The sequence below is a fragment of the Rana temporaria genome, chromosome 6 (assembly GCF_905171775.1).
Source record: "Rana temporaria chromosome 6, aRanTem1.1, whole genome shotgun sequence".
Taxonomy (NCBI): Eukaryota; Metazoa; Chordata; class Amphibia; order Anura; family Ranidae; genus Rana; species Rana temporaria.
Window position 1 is genome coordinate 99,452,043 of NC_053494.1, and position 25,287 is coordinate 99,477,329.

General features: G+C 41.2%; 1 protein-coding gene across 4 annotated transcripts in view; it reads left to right on the forward strand.

The window, feature by feature from the left end:
* Positions 1–25,287, forward strand: part of MYO1B (myosin IB) — a 296,930-nt gene that overhangs the window by 194,604 nt on the left and 77,039 nt on the right. For all 4 annotated transcript variants that reach the window (XM_040357071.1, XM_040357073.1, XM_040357074.1 and 1 more), the window contains exons 11-14: positions 1,867–1,985; positions 15,239–15,325; positions 16,714–16,779; positions 23,975–24,079. In XM_040357071.1, coding sequence (XP_040213005.1) covers positions 1,867–1,985; positions 15,239–15,325; positions 16,714–16,779; positions 23,975–24,079 — 377 coding nt within the window. The remainder of the gene's footprint in view (positions 1–1,866; positions 1,986–15,238; positions 15,326–16,713; positions 16,780–23,974; positions 24,080–25,287) is intronic.

Consider the following 25,287-nt stretch of genomic DNA (forward strand, 5'->3'; position numbering starts at 1 on the left):
AAGTATGACGTTTGTTTATTTTTAAAAAAAAATTAACTCAAATAACCATAAACAAACCAATAACATTTGACACATGGCAAAAACAAAGCTCAGTCACCAAGACGCTAGCGGAACATAACAGTCCATTAAAGTCCTGAATCACGCTGTCTACCCACAACAGTGGGCAACAATACCCCCAACACAGAACAAGCGGGCTAATGGGACAGCTGGTCTTGATTGAAGATCTAACTGCTGAGAATATTCTCAGGAGACCGACATTATATGGGTAGGTGAAAGTCCCAGTTGTTTCCTATATTTCCCTACAAAACTCCCTAACCAATCCAAGTGCAATTTGCTGATCTGCTTAGCGACATAAACTTTTCCCTACATCTTCACGTTGTTGGTTCAGATCTAGTCTGATTTAAGGAACATCCGTTTTGTCCAAAAAAAAAAATCATATTCTTAAAAGGAAACATGTTAAAAGGAAATGATGGGGGCTACCATTGCTGACGTCACCTTCTGGAAATGTGATTTGCTTGCTGTCATGCTGACTCTCTGGCTTTAATGTTTTGTATTGGTGACCTAGAAGTATGAGAATAAGTACATCAAGCTTTCCTGATGTGATATTTGCTTCAGATTGCCCACAGTTTTTAATTCAGTCTGGAATGGCATAACAGCCAGGCAGTTAAGAAAGAGAACACTTTACTTAAAGGAGAATTCCAGACTGAGCTTTTTAGGCTGGGCTTCTCCTGCTTCTCCAGCTGCCTTCATTGATGGCAGTCTCAGCGAGCCTCTGAGATGGCCGCTCCCCGCCCTTCACTCCATTGAGCGCTGAGAAGTATAGCAAAAGCAGCATTGCTCTGCTCAGGGAGGAGTGAGGACTGAGCCATCGGTGTTCGGTGGCTCGGTTCTCAGTGCAGAGACGCCGGGGGACAGATGCAGCATCAGTCTGATGCTGCATCCACAAAGGCAAGTATGAATGGCCAATTAACACTTGCCTTGGAACGTATCTGTCTTAAGTCTCTCATAGTATACAATATGATAAAGGCCTAAACCATTTTCTATTGAGCTTCAGACCAGTTGCGATTGAAAGCACAGTGGATTTGTTTTGCTGAAGTCAAATAGGCTGTTAACTATGGAAGGGAAATTTCACTTTGCAAGTGAATTTGCCTCAGAGTTTAGAGAATGAAGTGAAGCTTTGCTGGCTTCCATCATGTTCAAGTGCTGTTTTTTTTTTTTGCATTTTCTTTGCACGATTGGATATTCTTTGCAATGTGAAGTTCCCTCATTTACTAAGCTCTGGGGAAAATTCACTTGCAAATTGAACAACCTATTTGCCTTTAGTAAATCAACCTCTGTGTCTTAAAAAGCACAACTTCATGTCATGCAAGTGTTCCTGTTTAGACTGTGGAGGAGGAAGGGTAGGTTTCGCTCAGAACACTGAAAAGTCCTCTTAGGTCAAATTGTACCTATTGGACAGTATTTTCTAACAGATCCAATTGCCCTCTGTCTCTGAGATTTCTCTGAAAGAATTGTCTAAAGTGGTCCTATAGACCAGTGGTCTTTGTCTAAAATGGTGGGAAACCTCGGGGGTGGAAATAGTCAATGTGTCTTCAACCAGTGTGATGTACCATAGGTGTTTTATTTAGCTTTTTGCTCATTGCTCTCATTTTAGTAGACTGCATTTGCACTAGATAAACATATGTACTTAGGGATAATGTGCATGTTGCATATATGTAATGTTAATAAACAGCACAGAGGTTTACTACTTTATTCAACTTTGGGAAATTAATTTACCCTCATTTACAAATTTGCAAAACCTTGCAAGTAGTTACTGTATATCAAATTTCTAATATTTTTCATATTTTTCTTTTTTTCCACTTGTAGAGTTGAAAGAAATCTGTGAGTTGATTGGTATTGATCAGAGTGTTTTGGAACGAGCCTTCAGTTTCCGCACAGTGGAAGCCAAACAAGAAAAGGTCTCCACAACGCTCAATGTTTCCCAGGTAAATAGTTTGATTCATCTGTGATTGGTCAGTGCCAGTTAAAATATATTCTTGTTGTACAAACAACCCTACCACAAGTTTAAGGACTTTGAAGACACCAAAAGACTGAAATGTCACGTTTTATTATACAAAGTTTAAAATATATAGACTTTACCTACAAGTATATAAGCATACCACAAATAATTAAAACAAAGTTAGGATGCTCTGTATTTTCCTCATCCACCTCACTGCAGTTAGGGGATAAGTAGCTTGCTGTAGCTTCAACGCAGGTGCGTTTCACTGAACATTTCTTCAGGAAGAAATATTGCAGCTGGGCTCTAAAAATAAAGAGTATATACATCAATTTCAACCTTGGTTTAATCCATGTGTATGCTGGCTCAGTAGAGTATTACTGCATACCTCAGAGTTCATAAACAGAAATACAAGCAGAGTCACAAAAAAATGGTCATTCTACAGCCAGCCGCTGCCAACCCTCAGGTCCCATGGGGTAGTCCACTCATCCCTTTATAGAAATAGTTATGCATCTACAAAAAAAATCTCGCAGAACTGCTAATAAAGAGCTTAACTCGCGGGACCGAGCCAACACATATGGCAAAAGATTAAAGGAATACAGTGTAAGGGGGCAGGGAGGGTATCTTACTGTAGGGCCCTTCAAAATACAAACTACACCCCTTACACTGTGTTCATTCTTTCCAGATGAGGTACAGGGCAATCTGGTTGGCTAGAGGTTATCTGTTTTTTTCCCCCCAAATCATTTTTTCTAAGAACTTAATGCATGCAAGGAGGTGATAAAAGCAACATTTTTCTACCTTTTAAGAAGTGTTGAGATGGCATCAGCAAAATCATTGAGAACACTTTTTAAGAGAATGTTTATTTTTTATTTTTTAAGAGTGTGGTGGGAAATATAGGGCAAACTTTGACAGCAGGGGGCTAGGTAAGCTTATGCTGATAAATGAATTGTGTGGAACAGCATTACTTAAACCAAAACCTGTGAGATGAGGTGCAGGCTGATGATGATGTTTATATATAGATATATTTATATAATTTGGAAATTGTAACATTGTTGACATTATTGTTTTTTTGGGGCCAAAATGCCAGCAGTTTTGGCATTTTACAATGACCCAAAAGCTAAATGAATCACTAATCCGGTGCTTGTGAAAATTAAATTAAATTGACATACACAAACATGTGAGCTGCTACTATAACATAAAAAAAAAAAAAATCAATAAAAGTCTCATATGCTTTAAAGCAGTGGTCATCAACCCTGTCTTCAGGGCCCACTAACAGACCAGATTTGCAAGATAACTGAAATACATCACAGGTGATATCATTTGCTGCTCAGTGATTGCCGTATTCTAGTCTGCATCCCCCCAAGATAATACATAAAATCTGGTCTGTTACTGGGCCCTGAGGACTGGTTTGATGACAACTGCTTTAAACGATTAAAGAATTAAAACCAAAGAAAGCAAAAGCAGCGCTCTTCAGTATGTAAAACCACTTGTTTCCAAGATGAAGCTTTCTCTACTCAGTATTTCCTTAGGATATGACCGGTGTATAGATATACAGATCCTTCACCACATCTCGTGATACTGCTCTCTTCAAAATTTGCACTCACCGGATCTATCAAATATATACATATACACCTTTTAGTCGTGTCTTTCCCCTTAACAAGTCACTCAAGATCGGGATCTTCAACCAGTCTCCGTATCTGTTTCTGCTCTGATTAGGAAAGGACATGGAAAATCCAGGATCACTTTCTTCAGAGCTGAAACAGATACTGAGACTGGTTGAAGATCCCTATCTTGAACTTGATAAGGTGAAAGACCCAACTAAAAGGCATACATATCTGAGTGGAGAAAGCTTCATCTTGGACTCACCTTTTTAGGGTGTAGTTAGTATTGGCATTTTCCTTAGTGCCGGTTCACACTTGTGCGAGTTGATACCGAATGCGATGCGTTAAAAACTAGATTCGTATGTCAGCCAAAAAGTAATTGTTTTCAATGATGGTCGTTCACACCTATGCGTTGCAATTCCTCTCCGAATGCAATGCGATGAAAAAAGGGTGTTGTGCGAGTTTAGAGCATTGCGTGCAAATTTAGTCGCCATAGACATGAATGTGAATCATTCTGGAATCGCATTTGAAGGTTCACATATGTGCGAATTCCACCACACTATTCTCCACCAATTGGTGGCTAGATCTGTATATCAGAAACTCCTTATGACCATATTAAACTGTGTTAGAAACTTAGAGATGGTAGCAATTTTAAGGCTGAATCATTTCCCAATCTACCCACTAAACTAATAAGTTTTCATTAGTGATCAATATTATTTTTCCAAAATATAAAATCAATATTTGTATTGCCATGTACTTTGTTTAAAAAAGAAAATAGGGAGGGAAGGGTAACAAACCCAGGGACTTTAAAGGTGTCAAAATAAAGAAAAAATAGATCAAGTAGAAAAAAACATAATTTATTTGATTTTTACATACATAATTAAAATGGAAGTAAACACAACCACATTTGTTTAATTTAAAATAATTTGTGTGTACATCTAATGGACTTTAATAGAAATATAGTGTATTTTTAGTAAGTGCACATTTTTAATTTTTGAGTTTCTTCTTTTAATATTTTTTTTTATATGATTTTACAGGCTTGCATGTGTTTGTATTAAATATAGAAATGTGTAGATTAGCAACTAGAGAGGTGTCCATTGGACAATACAGTTACATTGTCTCTCTTTATAAATGTACAAATACTGGTATCAACTCACATACCCTGCAAGATCGTAAGGCACCAACCTTTTAGCCCAGGTTCACATTGAGGGGGGGTTTGAAATCGTGCAAGTTCAGCTGAACTCGCACAATTTCAAACCACCAATGCAGTCCGAATTTGGGGGTGATTTGACAGACATCTGTGAGGGTTCATACACAGATGTCTATTCAAATTGCCCTGGAAGTCAACAAAAGTAGTGCAGGAACTACTTTTGGGGGTTGGTGAGGCTCTGCAAAGACGATGCCGCACCGATTTGTCCGGTGCCGTTGCCAGCAATAGCCAGCGATTTGACATGTCAAATCGCATGTCAAAACGGCCCGATGTGAATGTGGGCTTAAATCCTAAGTGAAGTGAAAAACGCAAACCGAAAAGTCAGCACAAGGGACAGTAGGATGTGTCCCTTGTGCTGATTCCTCTTCTCTTGGTGAAAATCTTCCTCTGTCCTGTCTCCCCCCCTCTCCCGACACTATAATCTTCAGGTGTGGCAGGGGTTAATACAAAAAGGGGCTGTCGCAGGCTCCCATCAAGAGAGCCTGGTTATGCCCACCTTTCCCACCAAAATCCATCATTCATAGAAGCTGTACTGGAAAGCTAGCTATGAATGGAGGATGGGCCAATGATGGATAGCTCTGCCCCCTCCATTCATAGATCCTGTTTCAGTGAAAGAAGCTTTAGTACAAGAAAGGACAGAATGAAAGATGGTTTTCACTATTAGAAAATGAATCCACACAACGTACACATTCTATTGACCATAAATTATGTCCTTTGTGCTGGTTGTTCATCTTGTGAACATGAACTGCAAGGAGCCCCTTTTGTCCAGTTTCCATAGTGTATATCTCAATTGGTGCATTTATTAAGTAGGAACCATTATGGTTGCATGCATTTAGTTTAACCACAGTGGGTCCTTTTTGAATGAACAAATGAATGAACTAATAAATTAGAGGGGCAGTAACTGGGACAGGAAAGTTTTCCATTATCTAGCACTAGTATATTAAATACCTAAAACACATTTTCAGTAGCTTCTGTTTGTGCTTTTTGAACTGTTGTGAACTGGTTATGAGTTTTCCCTTCCAGGCCTTCAGGCACACACCAGGCAGGTTGTAGTACTCATAGCTACAACCCTCTCCTATGTGCTAAAGGGCCTTGTATTCCTGTAGGATAGGGGATAGGAGGAAACGCTGCACAAAACCACATTATTATTATTATTGGTTATTTTTTGTTACATAAAAATTGTTAAAATAGAGTTTTAACAAGCAGCTCGGTACATGAGAAAATAGTGGATTACGCAGATAACCTGAATGGATTTTGTAGGCGTTATATATTGTATACATACTGTATATTAAACCTATGTAGTGAGTTTAGTACAGGGCTCAAAATTTCAAGCCCTGAGCTTCTAGCCAGGCCTCAAGTGTTACTCGCCACCAGTTGCCTCACCTAACCCATACACTGCCCCGCCCCTAATTCCACCCCTAAAAACGCCCTTGTAGATTATCTCTTGGAATGACACTGTTAAATGTTTTATGCCGAATCAAGTTACACAATTAAATATAACCAACAACAACTTTAACAAAATGGGACAGGGCACTGGGGCAAACCAGAGGGACATGGCACTGGGGCAAACCAGAGGGACATGGCCTTTAATACTTCTGCAAATATTGCTCTTCCTCTTATGTACAAGACTCCCTCCTCCTCTTCTGCCTTCTCTCTAGAACCAGGTCTTTTCCCCCATTCTCTTGCTGTCTCCTCTGCAACCCCCATCCATCCTCCTCTCTCTCTTCCTCTCCTATTCTATCCACTCTCATAATCAGGAGCCCCTGTGTGCGGCTCCACACTTGCATGTCCCCACTTCCCCCTTTCATTGTCGGGCAGTGAGGAGAGGGGCTACAGCACAGCGGGAGGAAGTACAATCCAGCACCGAGATTCACACACCTGCATAGCCATTGACAACACAACGCACACTGACACCGCACAGCATACTGCCGCTGTGCTGCACTGCCTACCTGGGACACCCAGAGTGGTGATAATCGCAGTCCTCCAGCTCACTTGTTCCTTCCTGCTCTCCAGCTACATTGGTCAGGTTGGGAAGCCAGGCTCAGAGAGGTCATACTATCAGGTCCCATGGCTTAACGAGAATTGTAAGGAGAGCACCTCTGTACTGCTCTGCATGTGTGCGGCTCATCCGACTACTTTTCCTGGGCACGCACCTTTCCTCTTTGGCCGCCAATCGCAGCGGGGCTCTAAGTGTAGGCACAGATTGGACTGTTGGTCATGCAGAACTGCTATCACTCGCCCCCAGCTTAAATCCACTCGCCAAATGCTAGCAGGCGAGTGGAAATTTTGAGGGCTGGTTTAGTATATGTACGAGTGTGTATGTATGGAGGCAGTCCTCAAGCTTTACAAACATCCGACTTGTAAATTCACTTCTGTAGAAGTTATCATGGGGAAAAAAGGTGTTGCCACTGAAGCTTTATCACCAATCCTTGTTTCCGTGACACAACATTTTTAAAATTCAGTTGTCACAGGGACAGAAAGTGAGGTGAAATCATCTGAACAGGAGCACAGCCAGCAAAACAAATGTCACAGGGGTGTGACAAAAAACAAAAGTATCCAAAAAACGTAAACATTTTTTTTTTTTTTGTCTGGAGTTGCACTAAAAATGTACCTGTTCCAACTTGCATTCGAATTTAGCTTAAGAACTTAATGAAATATTTCATTTAAATATTTTGTACTCCTATTTTAAATGCAAAGGTGAAGATTTAGACTCCTTTTTACATGTTTCTAGAATTCACATTTCCTGCTAAGAAAGGCAAGCTAGTTAAACCGCTTGGTGGTTTAAAGCTAAAATGTATATACAAAACGTAATAAGTCAGAGCAGTGTCTCTTTGCAGTGCCTCATCATGGATGGCTTCAGCCCAAAATTTACAAATTGGTTTAAATCATTTTAAAAATGAATAGACTTAAAAAATACAATCAACCCCCACTCAATTTAATTCCCCTTATTAAAACTTCCTCTAATTAAAAGATGAAACTCTGTTCATCATTTAGTTGTCTACATTAAATAATGAAGTCCAGGGTCTCTAAACTTTCTAAACAAAGGGCCCGTTTACTGTCCCTCAGACCTTAGAGGGGGGCTACTGTGGCCAGCGCTAGTAGAAAATGCCCCACTGTCAGTAGGTGTGAACCGTGTCCCAGGCTTGGTGGTCATCTGCAGTAAAAAGCTTGCACCTGTTGTCAGGAGGAGGAATTGTACTCCATGTTTATGTCAGTGGAGGAATAGTTCCCAATCATTTATATCAGTGGGAGGAATTATACCCCATTGTTGGTGTCAGTGGAAGGAACAATGCCAATGTGTGTACCAGTGGGAGAAATTGTGACTCATGGTTGGTGTCAGTGGGAGGAATAGCACATCTTATCATTTGGGGAAGGGCTTTCCAAGGGCTGGATAGAGGCAGGCAAAGGGCCGCATCTGACCCCGCTCCTAACATTTTTCTTCATTACTACAAAATGACTTTGTGTCAGAAAGCAGCCTGTAGTATCACTCCTAGAACAACAATCCAATTGGATCATTATCAAGAGAATGTGTAAATCCCCTCGGGAGTAGGAAGTGACATCCCTGTCTCCATATACTAGGATAGGATTTGTTTGTGTATACTGAATAGGATGGGGTTCATTTTGTTTAGGCTTTTCCACCCTCTCACCTCACTTCATAGGAAAGTTGACCTCCAAGAGACCAGAACGTCGGTGACTTTCCAAAATGTAATTGGGATTGCTTTAAAAACTATAGATTCAAAAATGTCAGCTGTCAATGTGATCTAAGGCTGACACACATTAGCAGCTAGTAAAGGGGTAATGCAAAATCGTAGCCCTGCTTTTAATACCATGTGTATCATGTCACTGTTCCAAATTTGGACACACTGGTCTAGAAAAATAAACATTTGGTGGAAACCATTTTAATCACATACAGTGATATGGGACTGTAAGCTATCAGTACGTCGTCATTTCAGCGTGCACTTTTATGTATTATTCTGTTTATTGCAGTTAAAGTAATCATGTGGTCTAGATCTTTTCTGTTAGCGACATACAAATATTTGTATTTCTGTGTTCTGCTTTATCTTATCTTAGTAGATGCATCATTGGTATAAAGGTTTATTCCAAACTCAGGTTTCTCTGTGGTGACATGGAGAGTGTGTAGTGTGGAAGTGATGAATAAGGGGTATACACTCAGTATTGTGGCAGTGGCCATCTCCACCCAAAAATGTGATTCAGTTTTGTGTGTTTTCTGGCAATCTGAAGAATATGCTGACTTTCTAGATCCCCAATGATTCCAGTGGGAAGATATCTTCACCAATAATCCCACTGCTAACAAACTGCCTAGCTACAAAGCAAAATGCTGCTCTGTAATTTACACTGCTCAATTTTTTTTTTTAAAGCGGAGCTCCACCCTAAAGTGGAACTCATCGGATTCCTCCTCCCCTCCGGTGCCACAATTGGCACCTTTCAGGAGGGAGGGGGGTGCAGATACCTGTCTAAGACAGGTATTTGCACCCACTTCCATGCATAGACTCTGCGAGGACCTGCAGGCAGTACGTCAGTTCCCGTCCTGTCCCCCCCATTGTGTTCTGGGAAACACACGGCTCCCAGAACATAGCGGGGAACAGTGAGGACAGCTCAGCGTGACTCGCGCATTGCGCAGTAGTGAACTGGGCAGTGATTTCCTCACCGATGATGGCAGTGGGGGCAGCCAAGAGATGAGCGATTGCTCATATTTTGCTTCGGCTGCTGACGTCACTGGACTCCAGGACAGGTAAGTGTCCGTTTTATTAAAAGTCAGCAGCTGCAGTATTTGTAGCTGCTGTCTTTTAATTTTTTTACGGCGGAGCTCCGCTTTAAGTAACACTTTGAAAACACATTAGAGCTCAATGGGGAAAATATGCTGGATATCTATACTCATATGGACTGGGTAATATGTTGGGAACGAAAGGATGCCACATCGTTTAATGAAAATTATCAACCTACAGAGGGCGGAATTCAAGACACGAAAACTGAAGTGAAAAAATTATGCAGCAGGCTAGTCCGTTTTGCTGAAATTTCATTGCAGCAATTCAACTGGTACTTTGTGTGTGTGTGTGGCCCCCACATACTTGAATGCACTGCTGACAATGTCGGGGCATGCTCCTAATAAGATGACGGATGGTGTCTTGGGGTATTTCCTCCCAGATCTGGACTAGGGCATCACCGAGCTCCTGAGTTGCAACCTGGCGGCAATGAATGGACCGAAACATTATGTCCCAGAGGTGATCTGTTGGATTTAGATCAGGCGAGCATGGGGGCCAATCAATGGTATCAATTCCTTCATCCTCTAGGAATTGCTGCATAATCTTGCCACATGATGCCGGGCATTGTCATGCATCAGGAGAACCCGCTGCGCCAGCAAAGGGTCTGACAATGGGTACAAGGATTTCATCCCGATACCTAATGGCAATCAGAGTGACATTGTCTAGCCTGTAGAGGTCTGTGCGTCCCTCCATGGATATGCCTCCCCCAGACCATCACTGACCCACCACCAAGCCAGTCATGCTAAACGATGTTACAGGCAGCATAACGTTCTCCACAGCTTCTCCAGACGCTTTCATGTCTGTCACATATGCTAAGGATGAACCTGCTCTCATCTGTGAAAAGTACAGGACACCAGTGGCGGAAATTGCCAATTCTCGTGTTCAGTGGCAATTGCCAATCAAGCTCCACGGTGCCGGGGCAGTGAGCACAGGGCCCACTAGAGAACGTTTGGCCCTCAGGCCATCCTCCTAAAGTCTGTTTCTAATTGTTTGGTCAGAGACATTCCCACCAGTGGCCTATCGGGCGTCATTTTGAAGGGATCTGGCAGTGCTTATCTTGTTCCTCCTTGCACAAAGGAGCAGATACGGGTAGTGCTGATGGGTTAAGGACCGTCTTTGACCCTGTGCAACTCTCCTAGAGTAACTGCCTGTCTCCTGGAATCTCATCCATGCTCTTGAGACTGTGCTGGGAGACACAGTAAACCTTCTGGCAATGGCACGTATTGTTGATGTGCCATCCTGGAATGGTTGGACTGCTGGTGCAACCTCATAAGGTTCAGCTATCGCCTCGTGCTACCAGTAGTGACACTGACCCTAGCCAAATGCGAAACTAGTGAAAAACAGTCAGAAAAGATGAGTAGGGGAAAAAAATGTCAGTGGCCTCCACCTGTAAAACCATTCCTGTCTTGTGCACCTGTTGTCAATTTCATTAACACCAAAGCAGCTGAAACTGATCAACACCCTCTGCTACTTAACTGACAAGATCAATATCCTAGGAGTTTAATTGACTTTTTTTTCTTTTTTTTTTTTTTTTTTTCACGTCAGACTCTGCTCACATTTAGCAGCGAGACTAGCTCACGGTTCGACCGCCCATAACATCTCTCTTGTGGCTTCGCATCATTCGTGAGATTTATTTATTTGTTTGAGTTCTTTTTCTTCTGTATAATTTTAAACTTGGCAAAATCCATTAATTTTCCTTTTACTAATTGACCAGTCTGGCTGCATTGCTTACTGTTGTAACATGACTAGCCTTTTTTTTTTTTTTTTTTTTTTTTTTTCCTTTTCCCTTTCTTTTCCCTTTCCCTTCCCTCCCCCCCCCTTATCCTCCCCCCTTTCCCCCCTCTCCCTAGATCTGTGTGCCACGCTGTCTTCTCTTAGGTTTCTCATCTATCTGCTTCTGTCATTCCCTGGGCAAACTTTTCTGTAGATTTAAACACTTTCCATTTTTCCCAGACCTCCCTATATTTGTCTTCGCCGCCTGTCTCTCTACAGGCAAGATACTCCATCTCTTCTATATATTCCACCCTTTCTATCCACTCTTTAATTGATGGCCTCTTTGGGTGTAGCCAGTTCTTTGGGATCAGGGCCTTTGCTGCATTTAGGAGCACTGGGACCAATGTTGTTCCATATTGTTTTTTTGTTTTTTCAGTTCCGTGAAACATACAGGTCAGCGGGCTGCAAGGAATCCTCTCCCCCGTTATTTCTACGATATATTCCAAAATTTCTTTCCAGTATTCCTGGACTCTCGGGCAGTCCCACCATATATGCATAGTTGTTCCTTTTTGCTTACAATTTCTCCAACATAGCTCTGAGTTATTTGAGTGGATCTTACTCATTCTCGATGGGGTCAGGTGCCATCGGACCATACATTTGTAGTTTACTTCAATGGTAGTGTTGTCCGATGCATGATTGTATACTGCGCCTATCATTTGTTGTTTATCAATCCTTTTACCCAAATCTTTTTCCCATTTTTCTAAAAAGGGGAGAGTTTCCTGGGACTCAAGCTCCGTTAGTATCCCATATGCCTTTGATATACCGTGTGTCAGGGGCTTATCCATATTGCAAATTTTTTCTATTGGGTGTAGTGTCTTGTCTTCCCTAATTGGTTGTGGTAATGTGCTCACAAAGTGTTTTAACTGCATGTACTCCCATTCACTCATCATGTGTTCCCCTTCTCCTATCTTTATATCTTGTCTTAGTTTAATTTTCCCCCGTGTAACAATATCTTTTAATTTTTTCTCCCCCAGTAGCTTTCCAAAACGTGTTCCTTTACCTGGTGGAAAAAAATTTGTGCCTACTAAAGGGATCAATGGCGAATTGTACTCCCATTTTTCCCGTCTAAATATTGTGTCCCATATTCTAAGTACGTTCCTTGTTATACTATGTGTATTTGTGCCCAATTCCCTCATTTTGGGTGGTATCCATACATTTCTTTTTAATAGTGTGCTACTTAATATTTCTTCCATTCGTACCCATTTTTTTTTTGTGTATATATTTGACCATTCCACCAACCTAGCCAAACTAACAGCAAAGTAATATCTTTTTATATCAGGAAGCCCCAGCCCCCCTCCTTTTTTTTTCATACTCAACAATGAGTAACTTAGTCTAGCCTTTTTACCTGACCATATGTATTTCAGGATTACTGTTTTGATTACTTTAAAAAAACTTTGTGGTATTCTTATTGGGAGCATTTGAAGTTTATATGTAATCTTTGGTAATATCATCATTTTAAACGCATTGATCTTACCTATCCAAGAAATGTGTTTTTTTGCAAGATTTTTCAGGTCTTGGTTAATTTCATTAATTAGGGGGACAAAGTTAACCGAGTATAGTTTTTCAAATCTTGATGTAATTTTTATTCCTAAATACGTTATAGCTTCTTTTTCCCATGTAAATGGGAACTCTTTCTGTAGTTCTTCGGCTTCTTTTTTGTCTATCCCCAAGTTTAAAATGACTGTTTTTATCGGGTTTATTTTAAAATTTGAAAGTTCCCCGTATCTTTTTATTTCCTTTATGATGTTAGGGAGGGACACCCTGGGTTTGGTCAAATATAGGAGTATGTCATCTGCGTATGCCGCCACCTTGTGTTCTTCCTCTCCCACTCTCACCCCCCCTATATCCGGGTTTTCCCGAATTTTTGCTAACAATGGTTCCAGGGCTATTACATATAGGAGAGGTGAGAGCGGGCACCCCTGTCTGGTTCCATTTTTCATTTCGAACACAGACGACATACCCCCGTTGACCTTCACCCTTGCCGTCGGGTGACTATATAGATTCTTTACCCATTTCATGAACCTTGGTCCCAGGCCTATATTTTGTAGGGTTTCCATCATAAACCCCCAGTCGACTCTGTCAAATGCTTTTTCAGCATCTAGAGACATGAGTACGACTGGGGGTTTCTTTTTTGGCTCATTTTGCAATAACAGCAGGGTCCTTATGCTATTATCTCTCCCCTCTCTGCCTGTTACGAAACCTGCCTGATCTGTGTTTATTAATTGCGGCATTAGACTTTTTATCCTAGTGAGTTTAATTGACTTGATGCTATACTCTGATTAAATGGTGTTCCTTAAATTTTTTTGAGCAGCGTATATTAAACTGACTCAGAAAGCCAGTTCAGAGACAGGGACACCTTTGTTTATCCTTATTAGAGCAGATTAAAAAAGATTTTCATGGACCTGACAACAAGTTTGGTAGAAAACTGTACAAGCAATTAGATCCCATAGGTTGAAAATTTAAAACATTTTATTTAAAAAAAATTCTCCCAATATTGGTGTGCTTTTTAGTTTGTCATATGAAAGATAACTTCTGCACCAAAATGCAAAAAAACTATTATGAACCTTCCTCCTTGTATATACTGTATTAACCACTTGCCAACCAGCCCATAGTAAAAATTCATCATTTGTTTGACGTTAAATACTGCTGGTATGGCAGGAGCTAGCTGCCATAACCCTGTTTTTTTTTTGTTCCTACTTTGGCAGATTCTTTTTAAGATAAGTGGTCCCGCTGGTGGATTCACCATGGGATGACTTTTAGAAGAGGTGGAAGGGGTGTCTCGCCCTCCCGCTGCTTCCTGGTCATTCCCGGAGCGATGCAATGCTGGTGGGAGCTGGGTATGGAGAAGAGAGACCAAGATGGCCACCACTCGTCTCTATGCCATTGGAGAGCCTGAGCAATGTCTTATGCTGCTTCCGGTTCCCAGGCCATAGTAAATAATTTTTTTTTTTTTTTTTTACATTTTTGGATACACATGATTTTTGGATACACTAATGTGCATGGTTATACGTAACACATTATTTTTAATTCCTTCTGCCTGCATTTCTGGTGATCCTCCTGAACTTCATAACCACATCAAAGTGAACAAGATATCTAGCTTTTGTCAGGGATTGCTGTAATATAATTAACTGTTCACACTAGTTGTATATAGGGCTGAAACAACTAATCGATTATGAAATTGATCGATTACAATTTTCATAATCGATTAATTGGCCAGTAACATAATGGGGTTAAAAAAACAAAAATTATCCCTTTATAGTCCAAAAAAGCAAATCGCTACTGTAAATATTACTTTCACTGTCCCACAGTAAAAAAAATGAACCCCTTACAGTAGCGGTTATTTGCTCTTTTTGTACTTATTTTTTATTTATTTTTTTAACCCCATTATGTTACTAAACATCTCGGGCCTGGGTTCACACCTCTGTTTTTTGGTGCTTTTTGCAGAAACACACTACAGTTCATTTACATGTTTTCCTATGGGACACGTTCACATCCATGTTTTTTTTTCAGCTGCTGCGTATTTGGAAAGGGCAAGGACTTTTTAACGCAAAACGGTGCTATTTTGTTTTTTTTTGGTTCAATATACTTCAATGGAGAAGCTGCAGAAAAGCATGAAATGTGTTTTTGTGGCAATTTGTGTTTTGTAATCTGCCCAACAACAAATTGGCCCAAAGATTTTTAAAATTTAAATTTTTTATTTTTTTTAAGGCTATTATCCGATTAATCAAAACAATCGGCCAACTATGAAAATAATCGTTGGTTGCAGCCCTAGTTGTATAATACAGGAAATGTTTGTTTGCTTTCTCTTAATGAAGTAAAGATATATAGAATGGTATTGTAAAACCCTTCATGATTTATGTTTTTTGTCGTTCAGGCCTACTACGCTCGTGATGCACTGGCTAAAAACATGTATAGCAGACTATTTTCATGGCTTGTCAACAGAATAAATGAGAGTATTAAGGTGAGGCATTCATTTTTTTTTTTTTTTTTTTTTATGGTTACATCATTTAACTTTAGTGAGTTCATATTTTGAGTTCTAATGCTTACATGAAATAATATTGGTGAAACATATACATTTTAATATTTTTCATATACAGATTTGTAGATTTTCTTTTACTGTGTGTTTACCACGGTTATTCAACTCAAGAAGTGTTAAGATACCCAGATAAGCTGCCTAGAAAGTTTGGGCAGACTGATAGACGTCCACTGGGGGAACAGTAAAGCACTAAGGCCTTTCATGCATGGAGCAAATTTCGCTGGATTCCCCCATTATGGGTTTATGGGTGTTCGCAATCGCACTGCATTTTGTGATCTGTTTCGGGGTGTCGTTAAGATAACATTGACACCTGCAGCAGATCTCATGGACGGCATGTGATTACTTAGAGTGCGATGCGGGGAAACGCAGCAAATGCGTTTCCCACATCGCATAAGTGTGAACTAGGCCTAAAATTCACCACATTGCATTTAGCTAATAGATAAGAATCACAAAAGAAGACATCCAGCCCATCCCATGCTAGTTATACTTTTTTTTTTTTAACAGATCTGTTTTTACTGTGTAGTGTGTAAGCCCCATTTGGCAGTGCCCTCCTACATATGTACAGTGTAGTATAGGCCGTATAGTACACGTGTATCTGTGCCTCCAGCTCTACAGCCAATAAATCGAACATAGATTTGTAGTATTAGTAGCTGAGCTGTAACCATTCCATTTGCCCAGTTTCGACACTTACTGGTATATTCACTTGTCCCTATAAATAAGCCTATTAAAAGGCTTACCTGTAGGTACAGTAAATGTCTCCTAAACGTGCAATATTTAGGAGATATTTACCCTGCATGCAGCTAGGTGATGTCACCGCGCATGCACTCTGAAGAGACGGCATACCCATGCTGTCCCTTCAAAGCTCTGTGCTGTGGCTGTGACTCCCACGCGCATGTGTGGGAGTGACTCCCACGCGCATGTGTGGGAGTGACGTCACCGCGACTTGGCCAACCAGACAGGCCGGAGCAAGCAAACACAGAAGGAAGACTGGGCGAAGGTGGAAGCCCGGTCAGTGGTGACAGCATGCAGCTTGAGGGCTTTGTTCTAAGGTAAGCATTTCATAATGTCTTAGTATGCGATGCATACTAGCACTTTATGCCATTGCCTTGCAGTTTTTTTTTTATAAAGGATGTGGTTTACTACTGTGTTAAGTATTTGGTTAATTTATTCATTAGTTTCATCTCCAATGAAGGGGATTGGGTGAATTTCCAGAATAGCAGATTTTGCTCATCTGTGTGCTTGAATATACATTTTTCTAGCTGGTGTAATTGTACAAGTGCTCTAATATACACCATTTCCCCTTTGTTTTGTAGGCGCAGATTAAAGTCAGAAAGAAGGTTATGGGAGTACTGGACATTTATGGCTTTGAAATATTTGAGGTATGTGGTTTTTTTTTTGTCAAGAAATTGTATTTATTGTATCAATGATTTGCAATATTTGTTCAAAATATCTTAGTTTTTTAATAATATACAAAATTAGAAGAGAAAGCGATATTGGGAAGCAGAAATTCTAATTTAGAGGGGCAATAGGCTCAAACAGCTTGGCACACAGATAAGGATCTTTTAGCTGTGTGACTGTCATTTTCAAATCTCGTTGGACTTATCTGACGTCAGAAACTGAAAAGCGATGAGGATTTCGTCACTTTTCGATTTTGATTTGTTGTATACAAGCCATTACAGGCTTGTAAAAGAATCTGATCAAACTTATCTGTTTGATCAGATGCTTTGCAGGCCCCAGATCTCTCCATAAAAGAGGACCTGTCATGGTCCATGCTATCACCAGGGAGGTTGTTCAGCCTATGTATCGGCAATAAAAAATGCAGATTTTTACATGTATGAGAGAAATGTCAAAAATGGCCTAGGGGTAAAAATAAGGCTGAGAAAATACCTTTCTGTAGAGAGTAGGAGTAGGCAACCTTTTGAGCACAGTGTGCTAAAAAATGTTTTCAAAGAAATTTAGAGTGGCAGATACATAAAAAAGTCTTCTTCACACACTCAATCACAAAATGGAATCTTTATAAAGTAAGTACTGTAAATGACTTGAATACGATTAAGACATTGAGAGCTTTGCACTCACACCACAGATCAACCCCAGTTCCTGCACTTTCACATCTTAGATCAGCCCGTTAATGCACCTTTACACCTCAGATCAATCCCAGTTCCTGCACTTTCAATCCCAATTTCTGCACCATCACACTTCAGATCAGACTTAACCTTTAGATGTCAAATTAGCCCAATTCCTGCACCATCACACCTCAGATCACCCTTATTCCTGCACCTCCATGCCTCAGATCAGCCCGATTCCTGCACCTTCACAGTTCACATCACACCAATTCCTGCACCTTCACACTTCAGATCAACCCCAACAACTGCACTCTCACACCTCAGACCGCCCCAGTTCTTGAACCCTCACACTTAAGATCAAACTCAAGTCCTGCACCTTCACATCTTAAAGCAGCCCAATTCCTGCACAGTCATACCTCAGATCACGCAGATTCCCGCATCTTTATACCTCAGATCAGTCCCAATTCTTGTACCTCTAAATTAGTAGTTATCAATAGCTGGGTAATTACAGCTTTGGGAGGCCAGCTTAACACCAGGACCAGATCTTGTCTGATGTGAGGCATAAGTTCACCTTTTGTAATATACTACATGTTTTAGGCCGGTTTCCTCGGCAGAATCCATCTAGAAACTTGCTGGGAGATATTTTTTTGCAGAGGAAACCGGTCGTGTGTACATTTTCGTAGAGGAAACTGTCGAGAAACTCGATGAGCCAAAAAGAGAGCAAGTTCTCTATTTCCTCGACGGGAATGGAGAAACTTGCCTTGTTGAGTTTTTCGACAGCCTGACAAGGAACTCGACGAGGAAAACGATGTGTTTCGCCCGTCAAGTTCCTCGGTCGTGTGTACGAGGCTTCACCACTATTTAGGGTAGAACATGTAACATGTTTTTTACCTGCAAACAAATGTGCATTTTTTTTTTTTTTAGGCTGGCCATACACTATTAGGTAGATTCAGTAAGAATTAGGCCGACTTATCAGTAGATAAGCCGGCCTAACTCGGAATCTACGCCGACCTATGTTTAAGCGTATGCTCAAACAGAGATACGCTTAAACATATCTAAGATACGACGGCTTGCGCCGTCCTATCTTACATTGCAATTTTTCGGATGGCCGCTAGGTGGCGCTTCCATTGCGGTCGGCGTAGATTATGTAAATGAGTTTGTACGCCGATTCACAAACGTACGCCCGGCCGCCGCAGTCGAATTACGCCATTTCCGTGAGGCCTTAGGAGGCCTAAAGTTATTCCACCTATTAGGTGGAATAACAATGGTAAAGTATGGCCGCCGTTCCCGCCGCGAGATTCGAAATTTTAACGTCGTTTGCGTAAGTCGTCCGCGAATCGGGATTTACGTTGTTTATGTCCACGTCGAAATCAATAGGCCCGTGCGGCGTACGTAACCACAATCCACACTGGGAAATGTAGTCGCCCCGCGCATGCGCAGTGTTTAAAAAACGTCAAAAACGCGAGGTCAAGCCTCATTACCATTAAACACGCCCCCCCCAACCCATTTGAATTAGGCGCCCTTACGCCCGCCGCATTTACACTACGCCGCCCTAAGTAAGGAGGCAAGTACTTTGAGAATACAGTACTTGCCTCTCTTACTTAAGGCGGCGTAGTGTGAACACGCTAGGCTACGCCGCCGCAAATTAGTGCGCCCCTACCTGAATCTACCTATATATATATTTTTTTTTTGTTCAACTTTCCTTTAGATTTACCAAAACTATATAATATGAGGTCAAAACTAAACACTTTCAATTTGTATGCAATCAGGCAGGCCCATCCACTACATAGTTGAATGTAAATCTAAAGGAAATTGAATATGAAAATTGTATAGTGTATGGCCAGCCTAAAAAGGTGAACTTATCTTTTCAGGGGGTCCGTGACTCAAAAAAGAATTAGAACCTTTGACTAAAGCCCCATACACACTATTAGATTTTTTGCAGATTGTTGTCTAAGACCCCTTTCACACTGAATCGTTTTTACAGCGTTTTAGCATTACAAATAGCGCTCTTAAAACGCTCATAAAACGCTCTCCATGCATCTCAATGGACCCTTTCACACTGAGTCCTGCAAGCAGCATCTTTGGAGCAGCTTTTGAGTGCTCAAAAAAACGCTCCAAAAACGCCCCTCTATTGAAATGAATTGAAAGCGCTGTAAAAACGCCTTACCCTTTCACACTGAGGCGTTGAACTGGCGGGGCGTTGAGAAAAGTCCTGCAAGCTGCATCTTTGGAGCAGCTTTTGAGCTCTGAAAAAACCCTCCAAAAACGCCCCTCTCCATTGAAATGAATTGAAAAGCACTGTAAAAACGCCTTACCCTTTCACACTGAGGCACTGCAAAAACGCCCTAAAACTTTAGGGTCTTAGTGGTGCTTTACCAGCACACTGGGATTGCAGATGAGGCTTCGCTGTAATAACGCTCGAAAATCACCCCAGTGTGAAAGGGGCCTTAAGGTTTGACCTCATATGATATGGTTTTGGTAAATCTGAAGAGTTTCAATTTGTATGCAATCAGGCAGGCCCTTGCACTACATGGTTTTGGTAAATCTGAAGACAAAAATCTACAGAAAATCTAATAGTGTGTATGGGGCTCTAGGCTATCCATGCAATATACAATTATATTGTACAATTTTCCTTTAGATTTACCAAAGCCACATACTATGAGGTCAAAACAATTTCAGTTTGTTTGCAGGAATGTTCCTTACCCTAGTTGAAGGTAAATCCAAGGGCAATTAAACATGGAAATTGTATCATGTATGGCCAGCTTTACTGTTTATTTCCATGGTAACAATTGCAAAGAGCTGAGATTTATAGTTATTCAAATTCTACCCAAGGCAGCCTTTCGTCAGGAAGCTTTGTGACCTCTCTTGTGTAAACTGAGCCAACACAAAGCAGAGCCATGAATTTGGGTAATAAAGGACGCCTGTCACAGCAGAACAGTGGATAAGGGTTGTGGGTTCTTTAATTAGGTCCTGGCTTTTGGCTGGCATTCTGTTTGATCTAGCTGTGTGTGCATACTTGATGAAATGAATGTGTGTAGGGTGAAGTGGAGGCAGCAAGCTTATGTCAGCAGAAAACATTCTTTGGTTGTGCTGAGCAAGTGAGATGAGAGCAGATCATTTGTAACACCAGGGTCTCATCCGAATCGCATGCCATCCACTGGAAATGAACGTGGCACAGCACTAAAGTGTTTGTTTCTACTTGAGGAAGGGAACACATGTAAGAGCCTTGTCATAGCTCTGGTATCAATTAATTTCACGTAATGGGTATGTAATGGAGATGTCCTAGAAAAATGAAAATGCCTTTTTGTTTTCTGGCTGGAATTGCAAGAACAGTGATTATAACTGCGTGTCCTAAGCTAACCCGAGTATCTCTGGGGTAAGTGAGATTTACGTAGTACATGAGGATTTCCCTTTTCACCCAATTTTTGGTAAATATTAACCACTTCAGCCCCGGATCATTTTGCTGGTCAAAGACCGGGCCACTTTTTGCGGTTCGGCACTGTGTCGCTTTAACTGTGCGACAACCTTTTTTTCCCCCACAAATAGAACTGTCTTTTGGTGGCATTTGATCACCTCTGCTGTTTTAATTTTTTGCTCTATAAACAAAAATAGAGTGACAATTTTTTTTTTTTTTTTTTATTAATATTTTTAACTTTTTGCTATAATAAATATCCCCCAAAAATATATAAATGCAACAATTATTTTTCCCTCAGTTTAGGCCGATACGTATTCTTCTACATATTTTTGGTAAAAAAAAACGCAATAAGCGTCTATTGATCGGTTTACGCAAAAGTTATAGCGTCTACAAAATAGGAGATAGTATTATGGCATTTTTCTATTTTTTTTTTTACTAGTAATGGCAGTGATCAGCGATTTTTATCGTGACTGGGACGTTATGGTGGACACATCGGACACTTTTGACACATTTTTGGGGCCATTGTCATTTTTACAGTGACCAGTGCTATAAAAATGCACGGATTACTGTGAAAATTTCACTGGCAGTGAATGGGTTAACCACTAGGTGACGCTGAAGGGGTTAAGTGTGCCCTAGTGAGTGATTCTAACTGTAGGGGGGGACAGGCTGTGTGTGACAAGACGGTGATCACTGCTTCCGATTACAGGAAGCGGTGATCAGTGTCATTGTCACTAGGCAGAGCGGGGAGATGCTTGTTTACATCAGCATCTCCTTTTCTTCCTCACCGTGAGACTATCGCGGGTATCCCCGTGGCGACCGAGTCCACGGGACCTGCGGTCAAGCTCTTGGCGGGCACGCGCGTCCATAATGCCGCAATCTTAAAGGGGACGTATATATACGTCCTTCTGCCTGTCCGTGCCATGCTGTCGACGTATATAGTCGTGTGCTGGTCGGCAAGCAGTTAAAGATGGGGTTGTGTACAAATAAATAGATGCCAAATGTGTCAAGCCTTTAATTGCCCACAACCATTAAACCGTGAAAAGCGTCAAACTATAATTGTCCATAAGCTACCCAAAACCTTAACATGTCACCAATTAAGAGTTAACAATGAACGCTGGCCCTAGAATTATTGCTCTCACAACGCTTTGTGCAGCAATACCTCCTAAATATGCACAACACAATCATAATCTTCATAGGCAACATGGGTGTTTGTATGTCCGTGTATGTAGAGGCTGGGGGCTTAATACATTGTTTAACCACTTGCTTACTGGGCACATAAACCCCCTTCGTGCCCAGGCAAAATTTCAGCTTCCGGCACTGCGTCGCTTTAACTGACATTTGCCCGGTCGTGGCTCCCAAACAAAATTGACGTCCTTTTTTCCCCACAAATAGAGCTTTATTTTGGTGGTATTTGATCACCTCTGCGGTTTTTATTTTTTGCGCTATAAACAAAAAAAGAGCGACAATTTAAAAAAATATATATATATTTTTTACTTGTTGCTATAATAAATATCCCAATTTAAAAAAAAAAAAAATAAATGTGTTTCTCAGTTAAGGCCGATACGTATTTTTCGACGTATTTTTGTAAAAAAAAAAACAAAAAAACGCAATAAGCGACTGGTTTGCACAAACGTTATAGCGCCTACAAAATAGGGGACAGAATTATGATTTTCTTTTTATATTCTTTTTTTTTTTACTAGTAATGGCGGCGATCTGCGATTTTTATTGAGACTGCGATATTGCGACGGACGTATCGGACACTTTTGACACAAATTTGGGACCATTCACATTTATACAGCGATCAGTGCTATAAAAATGCACTAATTACTGTATAAATGTGACTGGCAGTAAAGGGGTTAACACTAGGGGGTGAGGAAGGGGTTAAATGTATTCCCTGGGTGTGTTCTAACTGTGTGGGGGAAGGGGGGTGACTGGGGGAGGTGACCGATGCTGTGTCCCTATGTACAAGGGACACAGATCGGTCTCCTCTCCTCTGACAGCACGTGGAGCTCTGTGTTTACACACAGAGCTCCACGTCCCTGCTGTGTTACCGACGATCGCGTGTACCCGGCAGACATCGCGGCCGCCAGGTACACGCATCGGCTTCCCAGCGATGCGCCGGGATAGTGTTTACCCGCTGCGCGCGCGGCTAATGCACTTTAAATGACGTCCAAAGACGTCCAGTTGGCTCCTGAGAGCCGCGCTGTTGACGTCTTTTGTCAATAGCGCGGGTCTCAAGTGGTTAAGATGTTTTAATGATTTTATTAAAGTGATACTAAAGTCTTTTTTCTTGGGTAAAAATAAGTTACACTTACTTGCACTGTGTAATGGTTTTGCAGAGCAGCCCATATCCTCCTCCTCCTCTTCTTGGGTCCTTTGCTGGTGCTTCTGGCCCCTCCTCCCTGTTGAGTGTTCCCACTGTAGCTTGCTATGGGGGCACCCAAGCTTAGCTGAAGCTCCCTGTGCTCATTCAGACACAGAGCCACGACCCAGCCCCGCCCCCTTTCTAGCCTCATTGGCTCACTGACTTTGACTACAGCAGGAGCCCACGTTGCTGTCTCAGCCAATGAGGAGGGGAGTCCCAGACAGCCGAGTCTCTCATGCAACATCGCTGGATCTAGATGGGGCTTAAGTAAGTAGTAGGGGGACTGCTGCACACAGTAAGTTTTTTAGTCTTAATGCATTAAGAGAAAAAACCTTTACAACCACTTTAAGCTTTACATTTTTTTTTATTAACTGTATTGTGTATAATAAGTGAGAGGATAAAGAAGCATGTCACTGTACATGTGCAAGTAATCCGGTGACTCAATCACTTCCATTAGAAAGCCAACGGGTGACAGTAAGGATGTAAACAAACTTTTGGCTGATATAGTGGCTGGGAGTCTGTTTACAATTCACTGCTATGCCATATGTCTATGGGAGTGAAATTATTAAACACTTTTGAATCTATGTAGTAGACTGAAATACACAATAACAATACTGTGTGTGTATATTTTTACTTTATGTATTTGATCAAATCTAAGTACCATCATTGTATTAGCTTTGGTGTATAGTTGTTGATGTAAGACTGACTGGTGTGCTGTTTAACTGTTTCAGGAGAACAGTTTTGAGCAGTTTATCATCAACTACTGCAATGAAAAGTTACAACAGATCTTTATTGAATTGACTTTGAAGGAAGAACAAGAAGAATACATACGAGAGGTAACCTAGCACATTACTAACTGTATATTTAAGAGTATTTCCATTTTTGCGGTCAAATTTGGGAAAAACCCACTATGTGTTCCCGATTTCAAACATTATTTCTTACCTTTAGCCCTAGTTCACACTAATGCGGCATCTGCGCTGATTTCAAAAAGTCATTTCTGTATTACTTTTTGCGATTTCGGCCCTCGATTTACATTGACATCTGCACAGGTGTCTTTGTAATCGGGACTGACAAGTGGGAGTGAAATTGCGCGACTTCAGCTGAACTCGCAAGGCTTCACTCCCACAGCCAAGTGTGAACCTGGGCTTATAGTTGTTTCATTGGAGCACTCTAAAGCCAGCTTTTTTTTTTTTTTTTTTTTTAAGAATAACTTCCATTATGAATCTAGAGGAAACTGAGGAACAGTTAATTTTCAAAATGCATTAACGTACAACATATCACCCATATCTTTCAGATCCTTAGCCCTTTTTTTGGGCTGCACATCCAGTTTACAACTGATAATGAGATTTGGCTTCACAGTACAGACATGGTTAATTATGGAAAACAGCACTCCACAATCTGTGTCCGTAGTGTTAAGCCCACTACTGCGTCAAAGTACTCCATTATCAGTGGATCCAAACAACAGACTTGGTGGGGGGGGGGGGGGGGGGGGGTTGGCTATAAGACAGCAAACAGAACAAAATAGATTACAGCGCACACGTACAAAAATTGCATTTGAATCCTGCAAGGCTATTTAAAACGAGAGTACAAGCCTGTCTGAAACCGATCAGTGAAGCAGAAGTCAATGTAACAGACAGGAGTGGAGGTCAGAGGGTAGTCAGGACAAGATTGGTCAGCAACTGGAATCAAGATGCAGAAACACAGGATACACTTGAGGCTGAAGTTAAAGCAGCCCTGATCCTGAGTCTTGTCATGACTCTGCCCACCGAGCCCCCCGACAGAGACCCACCCACCGATTCCAGAGTTTTGCAGGGCTCCTACTGCTGAGGGTGACATTTGCTAGGTAGGGATACATGCAGGAGGCTTGCATGTACAGTCAGGTCCATAAATATTGGGAAATCTTCACAATTCTAATCTTTTTGGCTCTATACACCACCACAATTTGAAATGAAACAAACAAGAGTGCTTTAACTGTAGACTTTCAGCTTTAATTTGAGGGCATTTGCATCCAAATTAGGTGAACGTTGTAGGAATTACAACAGTT